The sequence below is a fragment of the Podarcis raffonei genome, chromosome 7 (assembly GCF_027172205.1).
Source record: "Podarcis raffonei isolate rPodRaf1 chromosome 7, rPodRaf1.pri, whole genome shotgun sequence".
Taxonomy (NCBI): Eukaryota; Metazoa; Chordata; class Lepidosauria; order Squamata; family Lacertidae; genus Podarcis; species Podarcis raffonei.
The window spans coordinates 55,868,535-55,892,622 of record NC_070608.1 but is presented as its reverse complement, the minus strand read 5'-3'; the positions used below and the strand labels follow the sequence as shown (position 1 = coordinate 55,892,622).

The 24,088-nt window shown below is 41.0% G+C and overlaps 1 protein-coding gene across 6 annotated transcripts in view; it reads left to right on the top strand.

Moving 5' to 3' along the window:
* ZNF516 (zinc finger protein 516) overlaps window positions 1-24,088 on the top strand; it is a 111,142-nt gene that overhangs the window by 31,923 nt on the left and 55,131 nt on the right. For 5 of the 6 annotated variants that reach the window (XM_053396673.1, XM_053396670.1, XM_053396669.1 and 2 more), the window contains exon 2: window positions 16,804-18,819. In XM_053396673.1, the coding sequence (XP_053252648.1) occupies window positions 16,926-18,819 (1,894 nt within the window). In that variant the 5' untranslated portion in view covers window positions 16,804-16,925. Of the gene's footprint in view, window positions 1-14,460; window positions 14,571-16,803; window positions 18,820-24,088 lie in introns of those variants that run through there. The other variant, XM_053396672.1, reaches the window with a different exon arrangement.

Below are 24,088 nucleotides of genomic sequence, written 5' to 3'. Positions count from 1 at the left end.
AGATTGCAGTCAAATATCTCATTTCTGTACTACTTTGTTTCTCGTGGCCACGAGGCAGCTGAACACTCAGTTTCATCAAGGTTCTGTTTAGAACACAAGCGTTATAATGACACTGGCATATATGCAAGATGATAATTTACGTGGCAACATGTAGTCCCAATACACCTTTATCAGCCCCTAAGGGATTTTTTTAAAAAGAGAAGTAATGCAGAATCTTATTTGTCTTTGAAGTGTTTTCTCAAGGTCTTGTTGTTGAGGTGAGTTTAAAAAAATGTGACAGCATGTTTTGCAAGCTTGGGGTGGGGGTCTGGTAAAGAAGCCTAAGCTCATATTAATAGCTTCTAGAATGATTTTGGGGCTCAATTCAGCATTATCCCCTCCCACCTCTAGTTGCTTTAATTATTTAAACATAAGATACTCAACCAGGTGACAGGCATGTTCATCACATGTTTCCAAATACGAAAATGAGAGTGGTAGTGTGGTGAGAGCCAGCATGGTGTAGTGGTAAAGAGCGGTAGTCTCGTAATCTGGTGAACCGGATTCGCTTCCCCACTCCTCCACATGCAGCTGCTGGGTGACCTTGGGCTAGTCACATTTCTCTGAAGTCTCTCAGCCTCACTCACCTCACAGAATGTTTGTTGTGGGGGAGGAAGGGAAAGGAGAATGTTAGCCGCTTTGAGGCTCCTTAGGGTGGTGATAAAGCAGGATATCAAATCCAAACTCCTCCTCCTCCTCCTCCTCTTCTTCTTCTTCCAGTGTTGACTCTTCAGGTGTGAATGTCTTGTCCACTGTTTTTAACAATGAATAATTAGGGCACAGGTTTTGTTTATGGAGCCAGACTTGTTTGCTATCCATATGCAAACTCTTGGTGAGAATTGGAGTTGGATGTGAAAAATCAGGACAAGCAGACAAAGTATGTGCGTGTCTAATTTTATGGGGTTTAGGCTAGAAACTTTCCTGGAGAATGAAGGGACCCTAATCAGTAGGCTCTCTAGCCCCATTTTCCTGTGCAAAAGTGCCTGAAGCAAAGCATTGGAAGAATTTGAGAATGAATACTTGCACTGAAATCCTTCACGCTGGAATATTAGTGTGTGCAGTGTTGCAGATAAGAAAAGGGGAGAAGAATAGTGCACCAGCCTGCAAAACAGTTTACCAACTCACAGTTCTGCAGGCTTCCTGCATTGGGTGTGGCAGAGTTGCTCAGAAGGAATTTATATTCATTAGAGGTGAATGGGCAAGTAAGAAACTGAGCCAGGCTATGTTAGTGTAGTGCAGAGGATTTCAACCTTTATACAAAGACCCAGGGATAGATATGGTCTCTGTCAGTTTCTCATATATTTATAAGCATTTTCTATCCTGTTTCCTTATTAATCAGCGATTAATAAGCTAAGTTCAGCCAGTATGTCAGGTCCAAACTCCATTCTGGACCCATGTGCAGTGTGCCCCGCGTGAACGGAAGGATGAGATGGAACAAACTGACACAACAACTTTGGGGGATTAAAATGGGCCACAGCTTTATTGATTACAGGTGCAGGTAGGCTTAGGCTTAGGCACTGGGCATGTATCCTGTATCAGCTTCCTGGCTGAAGGCTTAGGTTTGAATAGAGGCATGCCTGGGTTATGAAGCACCTCAAGATGCAGGTCAACTAAGGTGGCTGTCCTCAAACTGCAATTGGAAGTTCTATGGCCCCTCTGCCCACTGTTGTGCTTCAAGACAGAAACTTCCACCCATACCCCTTTATTGGGGTAATCTGTGATATCGTACCTGCCTTAGGTCAGGGTGATGCACCAAGCCACATACCCAGAATTGGACTAAGGATTCTACCCAATGCCTTACCCACCACACAAACCGCCCCTGCATTGCTCTTCTGCTAATTGCGCTGGAGATTTGAGGCACAGTCGGCTTAAATCTTGCAGCGGCGGACCAGCGCGAAGACTTGTGCACTCTGGTCTGCTGCCCAGGCCCTGCCCCTCCCTCAGAGACCACCAGTGGCCATTTAGGATTTAAAACGAAGACTTATGAGCAGTGGCTGAGGGAATTGGGTATGTTTATTCTGGTAAAGATTATCCTGATGTGATAGCCATCTTCAAATATCTAAAGGACTGACACATGGGAGATGGAAGTTTTCTGCTGCTCCAGAGAGTAGGACTGAGGATCAATGGATTCAAGTTACAAGAAAGGAGATTCTGACTAAACATCAGGAAAATCTTTCTGACAGTAAGTGCTGTCGGACAGTGGAGCAGACTCCCTCAGGAGGTTTGGACTTTCCTTCTTTGGAGGTTTTTAAGCAGAGGTTGGATGGCCACCTCCCATGTATGATCCGGTTGAGTTTCGTGCTTTGCAGTTGGTTAGACTAGATGGGCCTGAGAGTCCCTTCTGACTCTGCAATGCTATGATTCTAGGATTCTGTAATATACCTTAACATTAATATATATAATTAAATATAGAATCAATACAATTAATATATTTAATTATTAAACAAATTTAATACACAAACAGAAGTATGCACTTCATGAAACAAACAATATTTTTTTAAAGGCTTCAATGTGTTTTTTTCTTGAACGTTGCCGAGGATTGCCAAAAAAGGCTGCAGTTTGTACCACCCTGAGCTAAGGTCATTACAGTGGAAGCGGGTGGGGTGATGTCTTGATGCTGGAGAAATTTAAAACTTGGAGAATGGTCACTATCATTAAAAATACTATTGATTAATGGCGCATGGTAGGACCTGTAACTGTTTTTTAAGTGTATGCTGTCAAAAAGCAGCAGAACAAGTTGTACTATAATGTGATCAACAATTAGATCACACCAAAACATTGCTAACATTTCAGCAGTTGGGGAAACGCCTTGCCTTATGCGAGTTTCCTTTGTCTTTTTTTCTGCAACTTTTTAGAGGCAAGGGACCAAGGGGTAAGTGGACTTTTTGGATAGGAAGAGGTATATTTGAGCATCTTGAGGAAGGCCAAATCACATTGCACTGCTCATGACACAGCATGGTTCAGTTGTGTCAGGTGATATTATATATAACAACAACAACAACAACAACATTAATGCTTCCTGGAAAACCTGCAACCAATTTTAAACACACACACACACACACACCCCACCACCACCACCACCACCACAACTCTAAGCCCAATCCAGTTTCAGCAATAAGCCCCACCTGTTTTGCAATAGTTGATAATTCCTTTTGATGTGAACTTGCTCAACTTTACTGGAAGGTCAATATTGCATGATGCATTGTGTCCCACTGCAAAAGTAGGGAAGTTATATAAGTCTTTCCAGAAGATTGCACAATTTTGACAGCATACATTTCAGTACAAAGCAAATTCAAATGTGGTTATTTTGTAAACACACCTTCACTTAGTGAGCTTAAGAAATATATATATATAAAGTGAGATGCAAGTGCTGCAAACTAGCAGGGTGTGTTCATAATAGCATCTTTCTACATACTTATATTTTTATGGAGACCTTTCCCCTTGGGAGCTGATCCCCAGAGAACTGAAAACTGCCTTTAAAACCTTTCTGAGTGTGAAAAGCTGGTGACTAAATAATTCTCTTTAGAAGAATTTCTGGAGTGGTATTATGTATGTAACAGTTTGAATAACTTCCTTTTAAAACTTGCTTGCACCAAATCTCTAGATCGTCTTTAGAACTGCAGTAGGGAAGTCATGAAGATTTTTTTTCCTTAAAAAGTGTGGTTATGTGAAGGCAGCTACTAAGAGGGAAATAGGGGGAAATGGGTGCATTCAGTTATGGGCCATGATAATAATAACTTTCTCTAATAGCAAACTTGGATAGTTGAGTGCCAAAAAGACTGGACCCCAAACTGGACCATAGAAAAGCAAGAAGGCTGAACCCCAAGTTCCAAAAAACAAACAAGCCCCAAAACAAACTCAACTCCCCTGTCCCCCCAAAAAGCAGTCTGATGAGGACTGAGCCTTTTCAGTGACTTTCAGGAAACATGGGATGTTGCCCCAAACCTCTCTGATTTTCTTCTCAACTCAGAAAGGGTGGGTTAATCAGCTGGCTTGAGCTTTCTGGACTCTGACATTGCTGTTACATCTACACTGCTCAGTTTAATTTGAGATAAATAGTTTTGCTTCTATTTCCCTAGTTTTCAGGAAATGTTAGTGCCATTAAAAATAGTTTTTATGGAAACTGCTTAGATTTATATTATATCAGGTGGTATATTTTTTATATGAATAAGTAAACACAAGATTAATTTTTATTCAGTACACACAGTTAAAGAAAGGAGAGAAATTAACAGAATGGCCCATAATTATAATACACAAGTCATGCAATCAAAGCATTTGGTCAGTGCAGTTTTTCCTCCTAACGTGAATTATTTTTTTAAAAAAAAAAATATATTCAAACTGCTGCAATATTTCTTGTGCTCTGATACCTCTGAGGACATCCATGTTGAATCCTTGGGTTGCGTTCAGTTGATTTTTACTCGCAAGTAGAGCAATTGGAATTAATAGCCATGAATAACTTAGGTCTGTTAATATTAATGGGTGTGGTCTGAGTGAAACTTAGCAGTTTGTTAGAAGCAAATAGAACACACTTCCACTTGTACAATTAACTTAGTCTTCTCTCGCCTGCAGCCACATGCTCTGCCCCTTAACTCCATTCTCTTCTATGCTGTTTTTCTTTTGCCCAATCAGTTAATGCTTTTTCTTCAATAGAAATGCTGCCACATGGCGCTCCCCCCCCCCATCTTCTCTGGAGGGTTGTGGGTGCCTATTTTCAGAAATGAATATAGTGATGGCCAGTATCTGTATCAAAATAATGCCAGGCATTTGCATTTTAGGAACAGAATTGCGAAACATCCCATATAATAACTAAGGCTGCAACCCTAACCCCATTTACCTGGGAATGAGCCTTGAGGAATTTGGTAGGAATTGCCTCTCGGTAGACATGAATAGGATTGCACTGTAAGCCATGGCATAATCCTTGCTTGTTCATTGTGCAACAGGTTTAAAAATTAACAGCACATTTCCATACATGTCTGTTCAGAGGGTAAGTCCCATTGTGTTACTCCCAGGTGAGTGGGTATCAGATTACGACAGATTTACTTGGGAGTAACCCTATTTAAGCAATTGGTTCTTTAAAAGCATTTCTAACTTGCTTAATATTAATACTAATCTCTAAGCAGTATACAAAAATACTACTTAAAAACAATAAAACAGTATCATGAAAACAAGAATTCAGTAATAACAGGGTCCAAGCTTATGAGTCAGAGAGAGCATGTGCAAAAAGATATATTTCTTTAGAAAACGTATGAAGCAACTAACATGTATGGTGGGCAGAAAGGCATTCCAGAGGGCAGGGGCAATGTTAGAAAATGCCTGTTTTTGTGTCTTTGGCTATAGGGTGCAATGCCACAAGTAAAATTTCCTCATCGTTACAGCTCTATACAAGTCTTTCACGTAATATGGTCCTGAGTTGTTCACTGCTTTATATGTTTGTTACAAGATCTTGAACACGGCCCTGTAGTTAATTGGTGTCCAGTGCAGTTCCATCAGCACAGATGTAATATGTGCATCAACAAACAACCTGGGCTAGCATTGGGGTTTACTCCCGAGTAGATATGCATAGCATTATGTGGTTAGTGTTGTAGTTCAAGTTCTGTGATTGAAATAGAAAGCTACTCACTTTTTTTTGTTTCCTCAGCTAAAATATCAGTTTCTAGAATTCTAAATACCATACCAGAGTGACTTTAACACTCCCTGGTACAAGCATGAATACAAACTAGATGATGGAACACTCTAAATAGTCTGGAAATGTCACATTGGCACTAGAAATGCATGGATTACAGCAGATATAGCCAATGTGGTTCCCTCCAAATATTTGGGTTAACAACTCCCATCATCTCTGTCCCTTGGCCATGCTGCCAGGAACTGATAGGAGTTGTAGCCCACTCCATCTTGAGAGCTACCCATGGATTATAGGGTTTTATATATTTTTTAAATTCCCATCAATCTCAGAATAGTTCTTAATGGTCAGTTATCTAAGTAGATTGCAGAGAGGCAAGCCATATTATAGGGTTCTTCATTGGTTTTGTTACCACCTACACCCCCCCTCCTCTGGTCAGCCCAGCCAGTATCAGTTGCCAGTATCAACTGGTCATGCAGGCAGAAGTTTGGGTCTTATCTTTTTACTCAAATATGCCATCAAGTTGGTCAGGGCCATTTTTAAAACTTTTGTATGAAAGCTGTGTGAATGGTAAGAAAGCAAAAGGATTGTATTTCAGCACCATTGCCTCTTTATCAGTGCAGCAGCCAAACGCTTAATCAAATTAAGACGTTTTACATACTGTACCAGGGTACTTAAAGAAATGCTTTAGATCTCTGGGATAGAGCAAAATGTAGTGCCTTCATTTTGCAAAAGGAAATAACTTGAAGTATCCCTTTGTTGTGTTTACAACATACAGAATGTTGGAGATACAGTGGTACCTCAGGTTAAGAACTTAATTCGTTCCGGAGGTCTGTTCTTAACCTGAAACTGTTCTTAACTTGAAGCACCACTTTAGCTAATGGGGTCCTCCTCCTGCTGCTGCGCCCCCGTGCATGATTTCTGTTCTCATCCTGAAGCAAAGTTCTTAACCTGAGGTACTATTTCTGGGTTAGCAGAGTCTGTAACCTGAAGTGTCTGTAACCTGAAGCGTCTGTAGCCCGAGGTACCACTGTACTAAAGTTTTGAAAACAGTGCAGGATAAGATCGAATTAGCCCTTCCTGGCAACCGTGTGCAAGGAACACATCCTGCTCGTTCATTTATTTAATTTAGTTGTGTGTATCATTTTTCCCCATCATGTGATTCAAGATATCATACACAGAGTTCCTAGGCAACCGCCCATTCAGATACTGACTAGACCAAAAACCCCTTAGCTTTGGGATGGAGTTTGGTCTTTCAAATTTCAGCCTCAGTGTGCAAGGCAAAAATTTGGTGTCCCCCCACCTGTTACCTTCTGTTCTACATGTGCAATATGTCATAGTTGCAATGCCCTGCACCCCCCCTCTTGGCTTGGTGTGCAGTATGGGGGAACAGGTCCACCTCTGTTTGCTTCTGCAAGAAAGCTCTAACATATGCCTTCACGCTATGACCTGGGTCAAGGTTTGTTCCTGTAAATAACAGGATTAACTGTATTAGTCATGGTAACCAAATGCTACTTTAATCATTCTCATTGGAATAATGAAATGAAATTTTAGACCCAACCACCTAATTCAGTTAAAAGCATATTGGAACAGCCAAATCATCAAGATGAGTCAGAGACACGTTCACAGGGATGGGGCCACCACTGAAAAGACCTTGTCTCTAGTGCCTTAGAAGATCTCATGGATCTTCATGGCAAGCCTGTGAGCAGGGCCTTTGTGCCTGTAGATGCACATAAAGCATGTTATTAAGGTCAACTACATCATTTTATGAGGGCATGAATGCCTGTGGCCAGATCTGCCTTCTCCAGTGTGTACTTCAGCTGGTAAATCAACCAAAGTTGACAAAGGGCCTTTCTGGCATTCCTCTTCACCTGCATCTCTAAACATGGCACTGAGTTGAGGACAGCCTCCTGATTATTCAGTGAGGTTCACTTAGGTGGTTGAAAATAAAACCATCTTGGTTTCCCAATTGTATGCTAGCCTACCTCACAGGGTTGTTTGGAGGATAAAGTGGGGAGATCGAGAACTACCTCGAGCTCCTTGGGGGATGCAATTAAATAAATAAATAAATAAATAAATAAATAGATTTAATATATTTGGAGGTGATTTCTGTAATATTTCTAAATCAAAAGCAAGAATTCAGAGCCTGGGCATCAAGTGATATCCGAAGTGATATTCAGCACTCCTATTCTACCTGTAGATATAGTGTATAAAAATAGAACACAAATTTCAGAATGCTATTAGTGATCAATATGTATGTACAGTATTCTATAATTCATCTATTGTGCTTGCTAATAGACCACTTTTTTGTCACATTGTGCCCACAAAGTGGTTTCTAGCATATAAATAAAATAGTACTTAAAATTCACAAAAAGCACAATTTCAGTTGATGGAGCAAGCAGTGCTATGGTACAAATTCTGAAACGTAGGATAACCTAAACAATTTACGTGATAGAGAGCTTTGACTTTGCCTCCCCCCAATACATATGGTGGCAATGGAGAAGTGTCCCAGTGATGCTTCATAGTACAAGATAATGTATTTGTGGAAAATCTGTTCATGCTGTTCATCAGATTGTATTCTTAATCTGAGCCTGCACTGTATATATAAACAAACTGCCCTAGGGGAGAACTCTTCATTCTGTGCTAGGTTGGTTGTCTATATCATCCTGTCCAAAAAAAAGGCAAACAGAATTTAGTCACACTCCCAAGTGCTGATATGTGGCTAAAATATGTGGCCAAATGTCCATCTGTATGGGCTCTGTTTCTCTCTAAGGGCAAGTAAACTCCATGTGTTTAGCTCAGAAAACTTGTTTTTGTCTTGCAGGTAGCAACACAGTTGTTATGGACTCTGTGTTTTCTCTGGCTGCTGCTAAAATTAGTCAAATGCCTGCTGGAGATCTGCATTGCTACAGGAACTCTAGTTAAGCTACTGAACTCCAGTTTCTCAGATCTGTGTTTTTAATATTATTCATTTAATGTTATTTTGACTGCTTGCGTTGCTCTTAGATTTCATTTATTTTTCTTAGTATTTGTTCTGGAATGCACTATTGCCTCCATGTGCAGCTGCTTCGGTACGTTTTGTCAAAGCCTTCGGTCGGTTAAAAATTGATTGCCATTTATCATGGATGGTGTACTGTTATGTTTTACGTGAAAAATAAAAGGCGGTGGGACATTACATTCCTGGCTAGGAATTTTGGCTTTCCATTTTCAGTGGAAATGTCAGATGTTTTATACTGGATAATTTAAAACCACATGAGGACAGCAGCTTCAGCAAGAGGCTGGAATTCTAACATAACTCTACACTCTGCCTTGAGTCCATTGCTCTGGTGTGACTAGCAATTTGTTAAAGTTTTAACAAACTGGAAAGGCAAGACATTCTATAAAATGTAGAGCTCGGACTAATGTGGGATGCAGAGCGCATCCAGTATTTTCTCTGTTCTGTTTGTAAAGCCAACATGGAAAATGGAAGACAGAAAATGCTTGCAAACCTCTGTTTGCTCTTGATGCTGCCTAGGAAAATAGTCAGGTTTATGCTGACTCTACAGAACAGACATATGAGGGATTCTATCCTTGGTTTCATAGTCATTGAATAAATAACCTTGTCTGTACCACTCATTCTGCATACTGTCTTTCAGGAGCAGCCTCCCAGAAAAATTAAAACACTTCTATTCATAGCAGGTGAGGATAGCAGTAGGAGATCTCTGTACCACTGGACAGAATGAGAGGCTTGAAATATGTTTGCGGCTACTTCCCCATATAAACCAAAGTTTATGGAGGTGGTGAAATATGGTTTGGGAATGTTATTGGCAAGAAGCAAAGAGGGCTTTTCTTTTTGCCATTGTGCCGTGTTACGCTGGAGTTCCATATAAATAGTTCAGGACTTTCCACCAAAATAAGCCGGACTGGGGTGACAGCTGAAAGGTTTGATTTCAGGTTCGATTTCTTCTCTGCGGGGATTACTATGCCTGGCAGCTTTTGAAATTCAAAATAGTCAGCTTAGGTTTCACATTTTATTTGCTATACGGAACTATTGCTTTCCAAATTGTCCCTCTTTATCGGTTAAAAAAGAAGTCCCATCTGTTACTTAGGGCAGCTAGGTTTCGTGAACGTTGCATGTATATATAGATGCTTATGAAATATGTGGGTTTCCAAACAGTAATAGGATGATTTAAGATCCTGTTTCATCATGAAGTACTCTACACTGTGGAAGTACCTTAATTTCTGCTGTAATGGGTCCATGAGAAAGGCCTGGCATGTACATAATACTACGTGCAAACAACCAACCATTTGAATGCAGAGTGAAAATTGCAGGAGCCAGTGTGGTGTAGTGGTCAAGAGCGATAGACTCGTAATCTGGGGAACCGGGTTCGTGTCTCCACTCCTCCACGTGCAGCTGCTGGGTGACCTTGGGCCAGTCACGCTTCTCTGAAGTCTCTCAGCCTCACTCACCTCACAGAGTGTTTGTTGTGGGGGAGGAAGGGAAAGGAGAATGTTAGCCGCTTTGAGACTCCTTAGGGTAGTGATAAAGCGGGATATCAAATCCAAACTCCTCCTCCTCCTCCTCCTCCTCCTCCTCTTCTCTGGTTCTGTTGCCTTCATGGTAGTTGGTGCTAAGCCTTGGTTTGGGTTTTTGTTACATCCACACCTGGGCATCTGCTTTGTCTTGCCCTGTGTTGCCCTTCAGTGTTACTATTCCCAGTGAAATAAAACAAAACAAAACAGAAGAAGAACAATTAAAAACAACACAACCAACAATCAAATTCATCCCAGTATAAACAGCACAGCAGTCAAAGCAGACAGAGGGGTTGTTTTGAAATACAATGTTGGTAAGACAGTTCTTTCTGTTCTGGATGGGTTTGCAGACAGGGGTGCTCAGCTTGGGCTGCTGGCTTGTTACCTTTGTCACTGGAAGTCCAAAGGGGTATCATAGCATGGAGTGCCTCCGCTAAACCCCCGCTGGTACAACTTGCTGTGTCCCGTCTTTCTGGACAGACAGAGCCTGACCACAGTAATCCATGGTCTGTTACTTCCAAATTAGACTGCTGCAATGCATTGTATGTGGGGCTCTCTATGAAGACTGCTCAGAAACTGCAGTTAATGAACAACCCCCCCCCCAAAAAAACAGGCAGATTACTAAGTGGCTCCCAAGAACGTATATTGCCTTTATCAGAATGCAGCTGCAGACTATTATCCAGTCAGTTGCTAATCCCAGTCACTGTTATTTATTATTACTAGAAACAAAACAAGAAGCGAAATACAAGATAAAAATACAAGATTTTGGACATCCAGTGCTCATCTGACTGAGAGTCCTCTTCCTTTAAAACAGCCTTTCTCAACCTGTGGGTCCCCAGATGTTGTTGAACTACAACTCCCTTCACCCCTAGCTAGCAAGGCCAGAGCTCAGGGAAGACAGGAGTTGTAGTCCAACAACATCTGGGGACCCACAGGTTGAGAACTGCTGCTTTAAAACATTTGGCTGTCTGGATATTGCTGGTCTCCAGCTCCCATCAGCCCCTCCAGCATGGCCAGTGGTGACGGATGTTGGGAGTTGTGGTCCAGTAATATCTGGAGGGCCACAAGTTGCCCATCCTCAGATTGGAGTAGTACTGCGGAGACTATCAACAAAGCTCACTGGGTTTCCTTAGGCAAGTGACTATATCAGCCTAGGTTCTCATTGGGTTCTTGTGATGATAAAATGGGGTGATTGGGAAGAATCGTATATGCTGCCCTGAGCTCATTGGAGGAAGGGCATAAATAAATTGCAGTCTAGGCTGTGCTGGGGCTGCACCAGGAACCCAATAAGACATCCTTTCCCAGCTGGTCTGCCAATTTGGGCCAATTTAGCACCCTCATTCAGGATTAAATCATGAACTATATATGTTTAAACCTGGATGCTTCTCTGGCATCCAGGTTTGACCTCTGCTGGGAATTGTGAGAATGGAGAAAACATAAATGCCTACGATTGCAAGAACATGACACGTGGTGCTTTGGCTCATGGTCAGCTGAACTAAAGATGGGTCTCATTTGGAAGTTTCAGCTGATTCGGAATGCTAGTGTCTTCCAATGATCATAAAGAGGAAGGAAGATTTGCATCCAGTTTATTGGGAGATGTGCTGGCTCTTAGGTGCAATGCTTTTTGAACTTTGGAGTCTTAAATTGTCTGAGCCCTGAAGATATTGAAGAATGTTTCTCAGACTGGGAGGATGGTGCATAAAATTTCCTCTGCAAAAGCAGCAGGGAGATAGAGCAGATCATTATAGTGATGTCCTATGAGGTTTGTTATGTATAGGTATCAGCATTGTTTCAGAGTTGGGATCCTCAGTGTGGCACCATGACGCTCTCAGACATTACCCTCACTGCATGTTTTGTTTTGGGTGTTTGGGGTGGTGGTTTTGAGCATAGCTAGTTTTTCTTTTGTGAAGTGGCTATTATGTGCCCACAGCAGTTGCTTAGATTTCCAAATATAAGCCCAGGCCCCCAAAGGCAGGAGAGCCCTGTTGTAAAGCCTTTAAGAGACAACCTAAACATTGTTATTTGTTGTTATGGTTTCTTTTGTGGATTAGGTAGCTTCAGAACAGAAGAGACTTCGATACTATTTTTAATGCAGTGATTTTGTTCATTTGTATTGTAATTGAATGATATTTGATTTCAGGACAATTTAAAATGTTTAAAATTATGTGCATCCTATTTAGAAAATTTTTTGATTGGGCGAGTTAAAATGTGTAATACACATTTTCCTCAAATTCTCCTTAAGCTACTCTTACCTGTTGCCACTCAGCTTCTCCTTAGTCTAAAGTTGCCAATAGCAACTTACATATTAGCATTCTAAAATCAAAATATCTCTGGCAAAACCTCCATACCTACTCATGTTCGCTGATTAGTTTTCTTAATCTTACCAACAATAACATCCTGTCCCCGACCTCTTTGCATTTGAGGTCAGCTTCAGCTACTAATCTTTATATTACCAGAAATACACTATATGCTCTTAAGTAATAATATTTTTCATCTAATGATTAAATATTCTTTATTTAGATGATTTTCTACTACTTGTCTTGCTCCCATTTGATAACTTAAAAAGCTATGTTGACAAAAGAAAGAATAGCTTATTTGTGTCAATGTATGCCAGAAAACGATGGATGCATACTATGTTTGATGAGATCAGATTGTGTTTTGAAGATTTGTTCATACTGCTAACTGCAATTGGGATATGATGTTTGAGATGTGTGACTTGCTCAGAGAAACAAAGACATTAAATGAAAAGGAGAATTGTGTTTTCTCCACTTGAAAATGTGATGTGCTTGTCCTTTGTCCTGCAATTATGGTAAGGCACTAATTTGGAAAGCCCTATTTCATTAGGTGGGGTGTCTGTGTGTTGAGTGTGAGAGCACATGTGTGCAAAATATGTTCACGCAGAAATAAAGGGGGTTGGTAAAGGGGTACTGTAAACAGTTTTGTCAATGCCATGTGTGACCATTCATTTCAACCTTGTGATGGTAGCATTTTTGTGTATTCTGTTTCATTGATTTTCCCCTCCTGTACATGAAATAACTGCTAATATTGGCTGTCCTTTTATTCTTCATATTAGAGTGGAAATGTAGTTTGGACATAATGGATTATTGATTGGTCTGAGAACAGCAGAAGCCCCAAGGCCTTGTCATCAATGGTACTTACTCTCCCATTTAGAGAATGCATCACTTCATACAGCTCTTTGGGACCCAAATCTGCAGAATATAAGCTTATAATTGTTGATCTTGTAACAGCGGTTTTTAGGGCAAGGAGTGCTTCATTGTTGTTATGAGTTCCCCTCCTCTTCCCATTTGTTCAAAGAATAGCCTCTTTGTCCTGGTAGCAAGATAAGCTGGACCAGGATGTTAATGATGTATTTTAATTCATTCCTTATAGTGCTACAGTGTAGCCAATAAAATACATTTCTTTGTCCCTGGGAGGACAAACAGGACCAGTATACTGAAGCGCAAAATATGTCCTGAGTGGGGGACGGGTCTGTGTTTCTCAGAATACCCTGTAGAAGTGCACAAGAACACCCTCTTCAGATGGATCTCCTTTAGAAAATGCTAAATAAGCTGCTTTATTGGACGTATCACTGTTGTTCTTTTCTTGCTTTCCCTTATTGTAGATATTCCATGGCCAGGAGGCTGCATATGCTTCATATAGGTGCTTGTTGGTGTGCTTTGTCTCTTCTTTGGGGTTATTGTCTCTGGTGCTGTTTCAGAACAGCTTAAATTATGTTCTCCGGAGGTTTAGAGCCCATTCAAAATATCATTAGAACAGAGAAGGGAGAGCGAGTGAGTCAGAAAATGCCATGGAAAAGGATTCTCGGAGTAAGGATGCAGGATTAATAGCTGCAAATCTGAAAAGGATGTATCCCAAAGTGTAAAACAGGATACATTAATTAAAAAGAAAACACCTACTTCAGTAACCCTGGAAACAAAAGTAACTTCAGTTTAAAGAGCACAACGCCCCTTATATATTTGTAGCATTCTCTCCTTTTCATTTTTCACTTCTACCGTTATGTTTTGACAACTTATGCTTCAGTTGTGGCTATAAGTAACAAAACCTATTTTGTTGTCCGTTTTCTAGATATGTATATTTTAAACTGCCTGTATTTTTGTTCCCATGGTTTTGGGAAAAGAAAATCAAGGCAATGTCATGCTGACTTTTTCCTATTGCCTGCATTTACTTGGAAGGACGCAGGTTGCTAGGGTTTCCTGTGAATTCAAGGATATGCTTACTATTTAAAGATAGGCACCCCTTCCCCGCCCCTGTGCATTTAGCTGCTCCAGGGTTACTGAACAGTTGTGTTCCCTTTGGAAGTAAGCAGTATAACAGTGAATTAAGTTGTCCACAATAGAAGGAAAGAAGAGCCTTTCTGCAGGATTTTTGTCAGAGCAAGGAGGTAAGGATTAGGTATTCCAAATGTGTTAAGTGTTAGAGTTTTACAGCACATCGTTTTCTATTTCCCCGATAATGTGACTGCCTTTGGTGATGAGAAAGGGGCACTGCAACAGATGGTTTGAAGCAGAATATCAAGGTCCGGGATTCAATTCTAGGGCAGCCATAGGTGCACTGCCATATCAGACGTGTAATATAGGTCCTATTGGGTTCAGTGCAATGTATTTCTAAATAGGCATGTGAATGATCGCAGCTTCGAAAGTGCATTTCAGTTTTTTGAACTGTTCAGAGCATTCTGGGTGTTCCTCTTGTGCAGTGGGTGAGAGGATTGCTGTGCAAAATGTTAAATTCTCATATCTATCAGAACTGAAAGTTTATTTTTAAACTTGCTTCGTTGCTTGAGTAACCCTACAGTCCCCTGTCTGAGCAGATGTTCTTTCAAGGCCAAGGGTGCATGGCTAAGCTGCTGTTGAAATAATGAAAGCCTAGGTTCTTCACATGTTTATATATGAGAATATATTTAAGTAAGTGAAACAGAATGGGTGTATTCACCGTTTCTTTTAATGAAACACATGCTTAAGTGTTGATGGTGTAAAGGAGTGGGTGTGGTGAGCTGTGGTTGCTAGGTCAACTTTTTAAAGGCAAAGCTAAATTTATTCCATATTCTGAAGAAAAGGAGATTGCCACCAATAAGATATGCTGTACGTATAAACCAGAACAACCAGAACTCGATCTAGTTCAACAACTGGGAAAACATTCTGCTTTGGATAACTTGCTGCAGTGGATTAGTTATCGCTACTGAATGGAGCAGTAGTTTTTGTCCACTGCTATTCAGCATTGCGTAGAACTGGGCAATGTAGGAAGAGATATTCATGAGACCATCTTAATAATGGAGTCTTTATTAGCAGTGGAATATGGTCAAAATTTGCAAGTGGTATTCTTTGTGTCTGATTTCAGAATTAGGTGCAGGTTTGACAAAGCCCAAACACCATGCAGAAAACATTTGTGGTGTTTTTAAATGGGGTCCAGGATGGACATTAGTATTGGGTCCTGATTGGATTTGAAGACTCTGTCACCTGTCGAAGGATGCAAGGTGCTAGTGCCAGCCCTGGCTGATCATAAATTTGCAACTCTCTCTTCCTGGATACTTGACCAAGCTTGAAATCTTTTGGATGCATTGCACTGTTCACACATTCATGTTAATAACTTGGTGACTGTAATATAATAGAACAGGATGTCTCTTCACCAGCAAAGAGAAGGGCTCATTTCTTCTTAAAAAGCACAACAGAATGTCAAGATATCCTTACAAAACTTTGCTTTACATGATTATACTTATGGTCAGAAGGTAGTACAAGTATCCTTGTCATCCCATGCAATGGGACTTAAGCAGCCGAAGTGTGTGTAGGCCTCCAGTCTGTATGAGCACTGCAGAAGTTAAGGCATCTCTACCCTTCAATAACTTTTACAGAAAATACAAAATTTTGCTCCCGTTGAATTCAGTTTAAAATAACTAATGTAGAAGGATTTCAGCTTAAAACAGTTTAACCCTGTTTTGTTGAATGCTCCATGGATCCTTCTTGGTATTAGTAAGGATTTCCAAGTCTACATTAACATTTGCCTGAATAAGGTATTACTGTTACTGTTAATTTTAATTGGCCTGTATAAAAATCTTATTGAATTGCATTGTTGCTTTAACAAAAATTCGGTGCACTCTTTGCTGTCTCCATTCAGCAGCTATGTTTAAGTTACCATCAACAGGGATAGAGTGCTGCACTCTACAAAAACCCTTTATCTCTAGGCAAACAAACGTTTGGCTGTTTTTCATTAAATTATACATGTCCATAAAGCCACAGACTTAAAATATTACAGCTCCTTCGAGAAAGGACTTATTCACTCGAAATTATGTACACACACACTTTTGTTTGGGCTAGAAAGAAAAAGTACATGTTTTTTTGATACTTATATTCTTATTTTTAGTAAACATAGAGACACATACTCTATTTGCCCGTGTCTGCAACTACTATGGAAGTATGCTTGTGTAAATCCTCTACTGAACATTCAGTTTGTGAATGACAATATTCAATGCAAAGTCAGACTTTCTGCAGCCTGGTGAAAATGTAACATTTTGGTGAAGATGGCAAGAAAATATTAACAGGGGGCTATTACAAAGGGAGCAAAAGGAAATGAAATGCTTTGCATTTAGTAATGCCGTGTCCTGTTTTCTGTTTTGGTTCCAGGTCCTGCTTGCTATTTGACTCAAGAAACACCAATGAATGTTTATATCCCAAATGCTTTTAAGCAGCTGGAAGAAAACCCAAATACGAGAATGAAGAGATAAAGGTTCCATCAGCAGGAATGCATGATTGAAAAAACAACCCAGTTTCCCAGCCCGGAACAGGGTTCTGCCCTTTTGACTGATGCTTCTGCGGTGCAGATGGATTGTAGCATAAGCGCAAACATGGAATTACGAAGAGCCTCCAGTCCTCACAAGATGAACAAGAGTGATATGAATGCAAACAAGTCTGTGCTGCACAGCTGCTGCATCTGTGGCAAAAGTTTTCCTTTCCAGAGCTCACTCTCGCAGCACATGAGGAAGCACACAGGGGAGAAGCCATACAAGTGTCCTTATTGTGACCACAGAGCTTCCCAAAAGGGCAACTTGAAGATTCACATCCGGAGTCACAGGACAGGCACTATTAGTCAGGGGAATGAAGTGGAGATGGGAGGAGAAGCACAGCTCAGTGAGATGAGAGTATCCGAAGGCCTTGATGGTTGCACTAGCCCTACCAAAAGCACCTCTGCCTGCAACAAGATATTGAACGGAGCAGCTCCCAAAGAAGAAGGCAAGATCTTGCTCAGGAGCAGCAGGAAGGAGTCCTCAGAAGAAGCACCAGTCGGAGAAGACGTTAAGTTATGTACTTTTCCATGTACCTTCTGCAAAAACAAGTTTGAAGGTAAGAAAGAGTTGGAGCAGCACATACACCAGGTCCACAAACCTTTCAAATGCAGGCTGTGCAACTACATGACGTTAAGAGAGGAGACTCTGCTAAACCACATAGAAAGAGACCACATCACCACTCAGATTCCAAACGGGGAAACGTACAATGCCGAGAACTGCAAGGCTGAGTCGAGTGCTGGAGAGTTTCCTTGCGAAGTCTGTGGGCAGGCTTTTAGTCAAACCTGGTTCCTCAAAGCTCACATGAAAAAGCATAGAGGGTCGTTTGACCACGGATGCCACATCTGTGGCAGGAAATTTAAAGAGCCCTGGTTTCTCAAAAACCACATGAAATCCCATGGCCCAAAATCTGGGAGCAAAAACAAGCCAAAAAATGATTCGGAGCCTATAGCCACTATTAATGATGTCGTTCAAGAAGAGATGATTGTGACTGGTTTGTCCCTGTATGAAATTTGTACAAAGTGTGGAAACCTGTTTACAAATATGGAAAGCCTAAAAGCACACAATTCTGTACATTGCAAGTCTCAAGGAGCCCGCAGTGAACATAGAGTTGATAGGCTAGTTGACGGGGACCCCCCTGTTGCAAAGCAGTTTTTCTTCCAGTATCTGAAACTAAGGCCATCTGTAGGGACTGATGGCACTCCAAGGGGCCATTCAGGAAAAAGAGTAGCTGAGCTGGATCCAGTCAACAGTTACCAGGCCTGGCATCTGGCTACCAAAGGAAAAGTTGCAGAGCCTTCTGAGTACGTGAAGTATTTAGGATGGGACGAAGTCCTGGCGGATGCTGACGTCACTTACGACAGGGACAAAAGGGAATATATTCTCGTCAGCCAAGAGAAGCGCAAACAAGAGCAGGACTCCTCCAGCTCGTCCAGCAATCCGAAAAAGAAGAATTGTACTAGTGGGCGTTCGGAAAAAAGCAGCCATGTGCAGTCGGGAGACAGCTGCATGCTTAGCCAAGAAGACCTGGAGTATAGGCCGTCCTCGCGCCAGAGCAGAAGGGTGTCTCAGAACAAGTCCACAGAGTGCTTTGAGTGTGGCAAGATCTTCCGCACCTATCACCAAATGGTACTTCATTCCCGTGTGCACAGGAAAGACCGCAGAAGCTACAGTGAAGGGGTGGCGGCTGCTCAGCAAGATCGGTATAGATCAAATAGTGAGGATGGCGACTCTGGGTCTGCCAGTGGACCGAGCACCCCAAGTTCTGCTTCTGGCCCAGATGATTCAGTCACCTCTGGAGTGGGTGAGGAGGGGCCCGAGGATAGTTCAGAAGAAGGAACACAAGAGCCACCCCCACGTAAGTGTCTGCATTTTTTAAAAACAACTTCCTTTCCCCATTTTGTTATTTTGCTTCCTTTCTTGTGATGCTAGAAGAGCTGTTCAAGTACCTTTGACAGGTAAAGTAGGAAACTTTGAGTATCCCTCGGAGTCGTTGCTGGACTGCAACTCATAGAATCATAGAATTGTAGAGTCAGAAGGTACACCAAGGGTCATTTAGTCTAACTAATCTCAGGAATCTCAGCTAAAGCATCCATGAAAGACAGCCACCCATATCATGTCATCCCTGCCCTTTGGCCATGCTGGCTGGGGCTGATGGAAGTTGTATCCAGATTAAATTAGTTGAACCTAGGTCCTGTTGAAATGTGGAAACATTGTGGAATGTTAGTCATGATTAATGTAAGCTACATTTGATTTAGGTGTGCCTAACGAAGTCTGAATCCGACCTCCAATGCCTTTAAATGGTCGCCTTCAAATTCAACCAACATACCCACAGAGAGCAGTGTGGGAACCACTTGCATTCGGTGTGATTCCAGGCTGTTGGGGAACATGCACAAGTCATTCATAAATTAAGAAATGGAGAAGGCCATTTCAGTAGATCTTTCCCACCAGATGAGCACAGTCCCTCTCGGTGAGATGTGAAGTGGGTGAGAAAGACCTGTCTAACTGGCCCCACCCACATAGCTACTTATCCTGCCTGGTGCACCAGCTGAACTGCACCAGCACTGCTATATGTGTCTCTGAAAAGGACCTTGTATTTGATTAAACATACCAAGGTTCCTGATTTGGAATAATTATTATTCTTGAATCCTCAACTTAACATGGGATGGTTTCCAACCATAGGGAACGGCAAGTAGCTGGAATGGGGGCATGCTGATCCTTCTCTCTTCTCATTTGCAGTTTAGCTTCTGCATCTTGCTTGCAAATCCATGATTTGAAGCCACTATGTAGTAGCTACTTTGACTGTGCTAAGAAACCATGGCATTAATTCTTGCCCGGAGAATTAGTCATATGTAAATCTTACACAGGAAATTGTAGCATGCCTTTGTTGAATTTGCCTGGTTTTTATTTTTTTGATAAACAAAATGGACATGATGGCAGCAACCCTGAGTTGTTTCCTTTAAAAAAATAAATAAAGAGTAGTTAAAATATAGAAAAGGGAGGTGGGAATATGTGTCCATGATTCCATTTTAGAGCACCCCTTTAATAGGCATTCAGCACTGTTATCATTATACCAAATGGGTTGTGCTGTCGCAATGTATCATTAGCTTCTTAGAAGTGTTGGTTTGAATCCAGTTTAATTTATGTCAAAAGATTTAGGAAGCATATTTAGGATGCCGGTTGCCTCTGAACGATATCATGGTCTTTGTTATCAGTTAATGTGTATCACCACATACAGGATATCTTGTTCCCATTTATGCAATACTCTTCTTGATTCAATAATTGGTGGCAGCCCTGTTTTGCTGATGTAACCTAAAGCACTCAGATTGCCTAACAATTATCAATGAGAGAAGTGTGCATTCTTCTCTCTCTCTCTCTCTCTCTCTCTCTCTCTCTCTCTCTCTCTCTCGGTACTGTGCCTTCAAAAGTTGTTCGAAAAACTTGAAAGGATGTAATTAATCTCTCTGGATTACTGCAGTCCTCAGAGTCTGATTCTGGTTAAATGGAACAAGTTATTCTCCAAATAGAAGCAATGTAAATATTTGAAGAAACACTACTGTGACTGCTTTTGTACAATGTTGTTTTATTATTTTGCATTGTTTATTTCTCTTTGTTTATAAGGCTCTCTTGGATTCTAAGAGAAGAGAATTTCTTTCCTACAAGTTGTTTATATTTTTGTTTTTGGTTAAACAGTGCTTTCCTACTGACATTTTCATCCCCTGAGAGTTGGCTGATTAGAGTTTTGAGAGTTTTAGCCTGCTGTTAGGAGCTTCGTTGTGGTAGTAATCAGCACAGTTCAGAACGAAATTTATATAACACTGACTGTCACTATATTGAAGATTAATTCACACATTGGCCTGGTTCACATGCCAAATTAAACCTTAATTATAAACGAACTGTGCTTTAATGTGAATGAACAGCATGCTAGTGCATGCTGCCAAAATGTTCTACTCCTCGCCAGAGTCTGGCTTGTCACGGTATTCGGAACCTTGTCCTACTGTTTTGTTTCTCTCCAAAGTGAGCCACAAGTGATAACCAAGGTTTGTGCTTGTGGTTTGTTGGAGAAAGCAAAGCACGAGCTGTATTCATGTGCCACAACAAGCCAGACCCTGGTTTGTCATCCAGCAGGGGGGTGGTAGCAGGAAGAAGAGAGGAGCAGCGTAAGAACTTTTCAATGGTACGCACCAGCATGCTGCTTGTGTACAGTAAACCATGGCTTGCTTTTAAAACTAAGGTTAATAAAGAACAGAAATCAATCAGAACCCTTGAGGAGTGCACATGTATCACGCACCATTTGCAGACACGTGTTTGTCACATGTGTGTACCTTAAATTGTATCTGTGAAATCTTATATTCCTTTAAATTAATTGAAGTAGGTCTGCTCTTCCATGTTGGCTGATGTTGGATAGAATCCACAGCTTATAGAATGATTAAAACACTAAAAACAGCAGTAGAAGGCTTCTGAACTGTAGCAACATTGGTGTTGCCTGACGTGCCTCATGCTGTTTGCATAAGCTCATATTTACTAGCATCAGCAATTAAGGGTATGATGTATTTATGCTAAAATTAGTTGTTAAACTAACCTGTTCTACCAAACTAAATGAATATAACTACGAAAGGCATTACCTTATATAAGCCTTTCTGTCACAATCATAGATCATTTTAAGAACCAGTTCTTATGAAAAAGCAATCACCAATGAGCAAAATAGATTCCCCCCCTTCCCTTTTTCTTTTAAATGTAGGGCTTCACTTCACAAATGAATTAGCTGGAATTCAGTGAGATATAGTGGGTTCATTGGTTTGTCAGCCAGACTGTGTGTTGCCAAAGTGTTTTAAGGGCAAAACAGAGGATAAAATGCTGCTGTTATAGAGTGGAGAGAACCTCTGAGGTACACGGATTGATAATTTATTCAGTTTAGCCCAATGTGTTTTGATTATAGTCTTTGTTAGGGGCACACTCATGTTTTGCATGTTGCCAGGTGATAGAGAAATCACTCCACAGCACGCAGAAAACTCAGAAGCTCTATGCCCATATTACTTGTGTGTAGACCAGCAGCCTTTTAAGTAAGGACTCAGCTAGGTAAAGGTAAAGGGACCCCTGACCATTAGGTCCAGTCGTGGCTGACTCTGGGGTTGCGGCACTCATTTCGCTTTATTGGCCGAGGGAGCCGGCGTACAGCTTCCAGGTCATGTGGCCAGCATGACTAAGCCACTTCTGGTGAACCAGAGCAGCACACGGAAACACCGTTTACCTTCCCGCCGGAGCGATGCCTATTTATCTACTTCCACTTTGATGTGCTTTCGAACTGCTAGGAGCAGGGACCAAGCAACGGGAGCTCACCCCGTTGCGGGGATTTGAACTGCCGACCTTCTGATCATCAAGTCCTAGGCTCTGTGGTTTAACCCACAGCGCTACCCACATCCCTTCAAGGACTCAGCTATACAGCTGCAAATAAAACGTTTTAAGTGTGCTTTAAGTGCAGTATACAATGTGACACTAGATGGCAATGGTGAGCCTTATGGAAAATTCAATGTATTTTTAAAAATGCTTTTTAAAAAGCATTTTCAGAACATTTTTTTATATGTGTGTAGATTCCACCTAAGTTGTGAGCTGAGGCACGCTTTGAGCCCTCACCTTCAGCATAGCACCTGCTTCTTGCAGCCACTGCATGCTGCACACAGTTGTATGTAAAGAGAATTGACAAGCAAGCTCCTGCAAGAGTTTTTGCAAGATTGGGACACCTGTATTACCACGTGTCTCTTCATTTGAGCAGGAACTTGCATGCTGAGGTTCCTACACAGAATCGCGAACAGCATCTGTGTTTTACATGAAGCAAACACAATGTCAGAGGCAGGGCTAAAATTACGGCCCCATTCCCTACTCATTGCATTGTTGCCTTACACGTGAGCTACATGTGCTACAGGCTAGTGTGTTGTTTTATTTTACAGTACCCCCAATTAAGATTGTAATTAAATGCATTGGTATGAATCTCCTATATATTTTGGAAAGCTCTTTGTCCGTTCCCTTAAGATATCTTGATGAAATTTTGCATGATGGTTCCTGAGATCAGCAAGCACATCTTTATTCTAAATTTGGAGACAGTTGGATATCTTTTTGAATGAAGATGGTGTGCTGTACTTTTCAAAACTGCACTGATTTTTTTGGTTTCTTAGAATTTCTGAGCAACTCCGAGTATGAGGCTGCTAGTAAACTCTTAATTACGTGCACCTCATACTCTTTCTTGCTCCTTCATTGCCTTTGCCATTTCTGTTTCATCTTAACCAAACAGTTCCACCAAAGTCTTTTTTTTATTTGCTCATATTTAATTTTATCATAAGGCTTTGTGGTGTGAAACCTGCTGTTGAGGTTTCCTCGTTAACGAACAAGCAAGTGTTTCTAGCTGTTGACCTTTTCACAGCAAAAGGAAAACTCATTTTGTAATTAGAGATGCAATAAGTTGAATCTGTACACCTGACATTTCTAGAAAAATCTTTAAAATGTAGTTTGGAACAATCTTTAGTGGTCGTAAAGTGGTCTTTAAGTGTTGTTTTAGTCAGAATTGTTGAATTTTATTTGCCCTCCTCTCCAACCTGAGCTGTAGTTCACTGTGAGTTCATTGACTCCTTGGGTATATTATGCCAGGGATATATTTTTTTTCTTATGCTCTTAAGGTTTTGCCGAAGTTCCACTTGTGGGTTTCCCACATGTGTCTGGGTGGCCACGGTGAGAACATTAGCCTGACCCAACAGGCTTGTATGGATGATGGTGCATGTATGCCATTTTGCCACCGTTTTTTTAAAAAACAACAACATTTTGCTAGTAATTTTAATAAACACAATACAAACAATTCCATACATTTAAATGAGTCCCAGAGAGAAAGAAAGAAAGTGGAAGGAAAGAGAGGCAAAAACTATATGTTGCATCACAGTCAATTTTGGTTTTATGAAGGGATCATGACACCTTCTATATTAATTTTAGTATACTTCAAAGTTATAACAACCAGATATTAAAACAGAAATGTTAGGGAATGGAAGAAGTCAGGAATGGTCCCTATTCCTGCAAAAGCTGATGGCTGAGACCTTTCATGCTCTTTCTTGTTTGTATAATAAGTAAAAACAGACCATGTA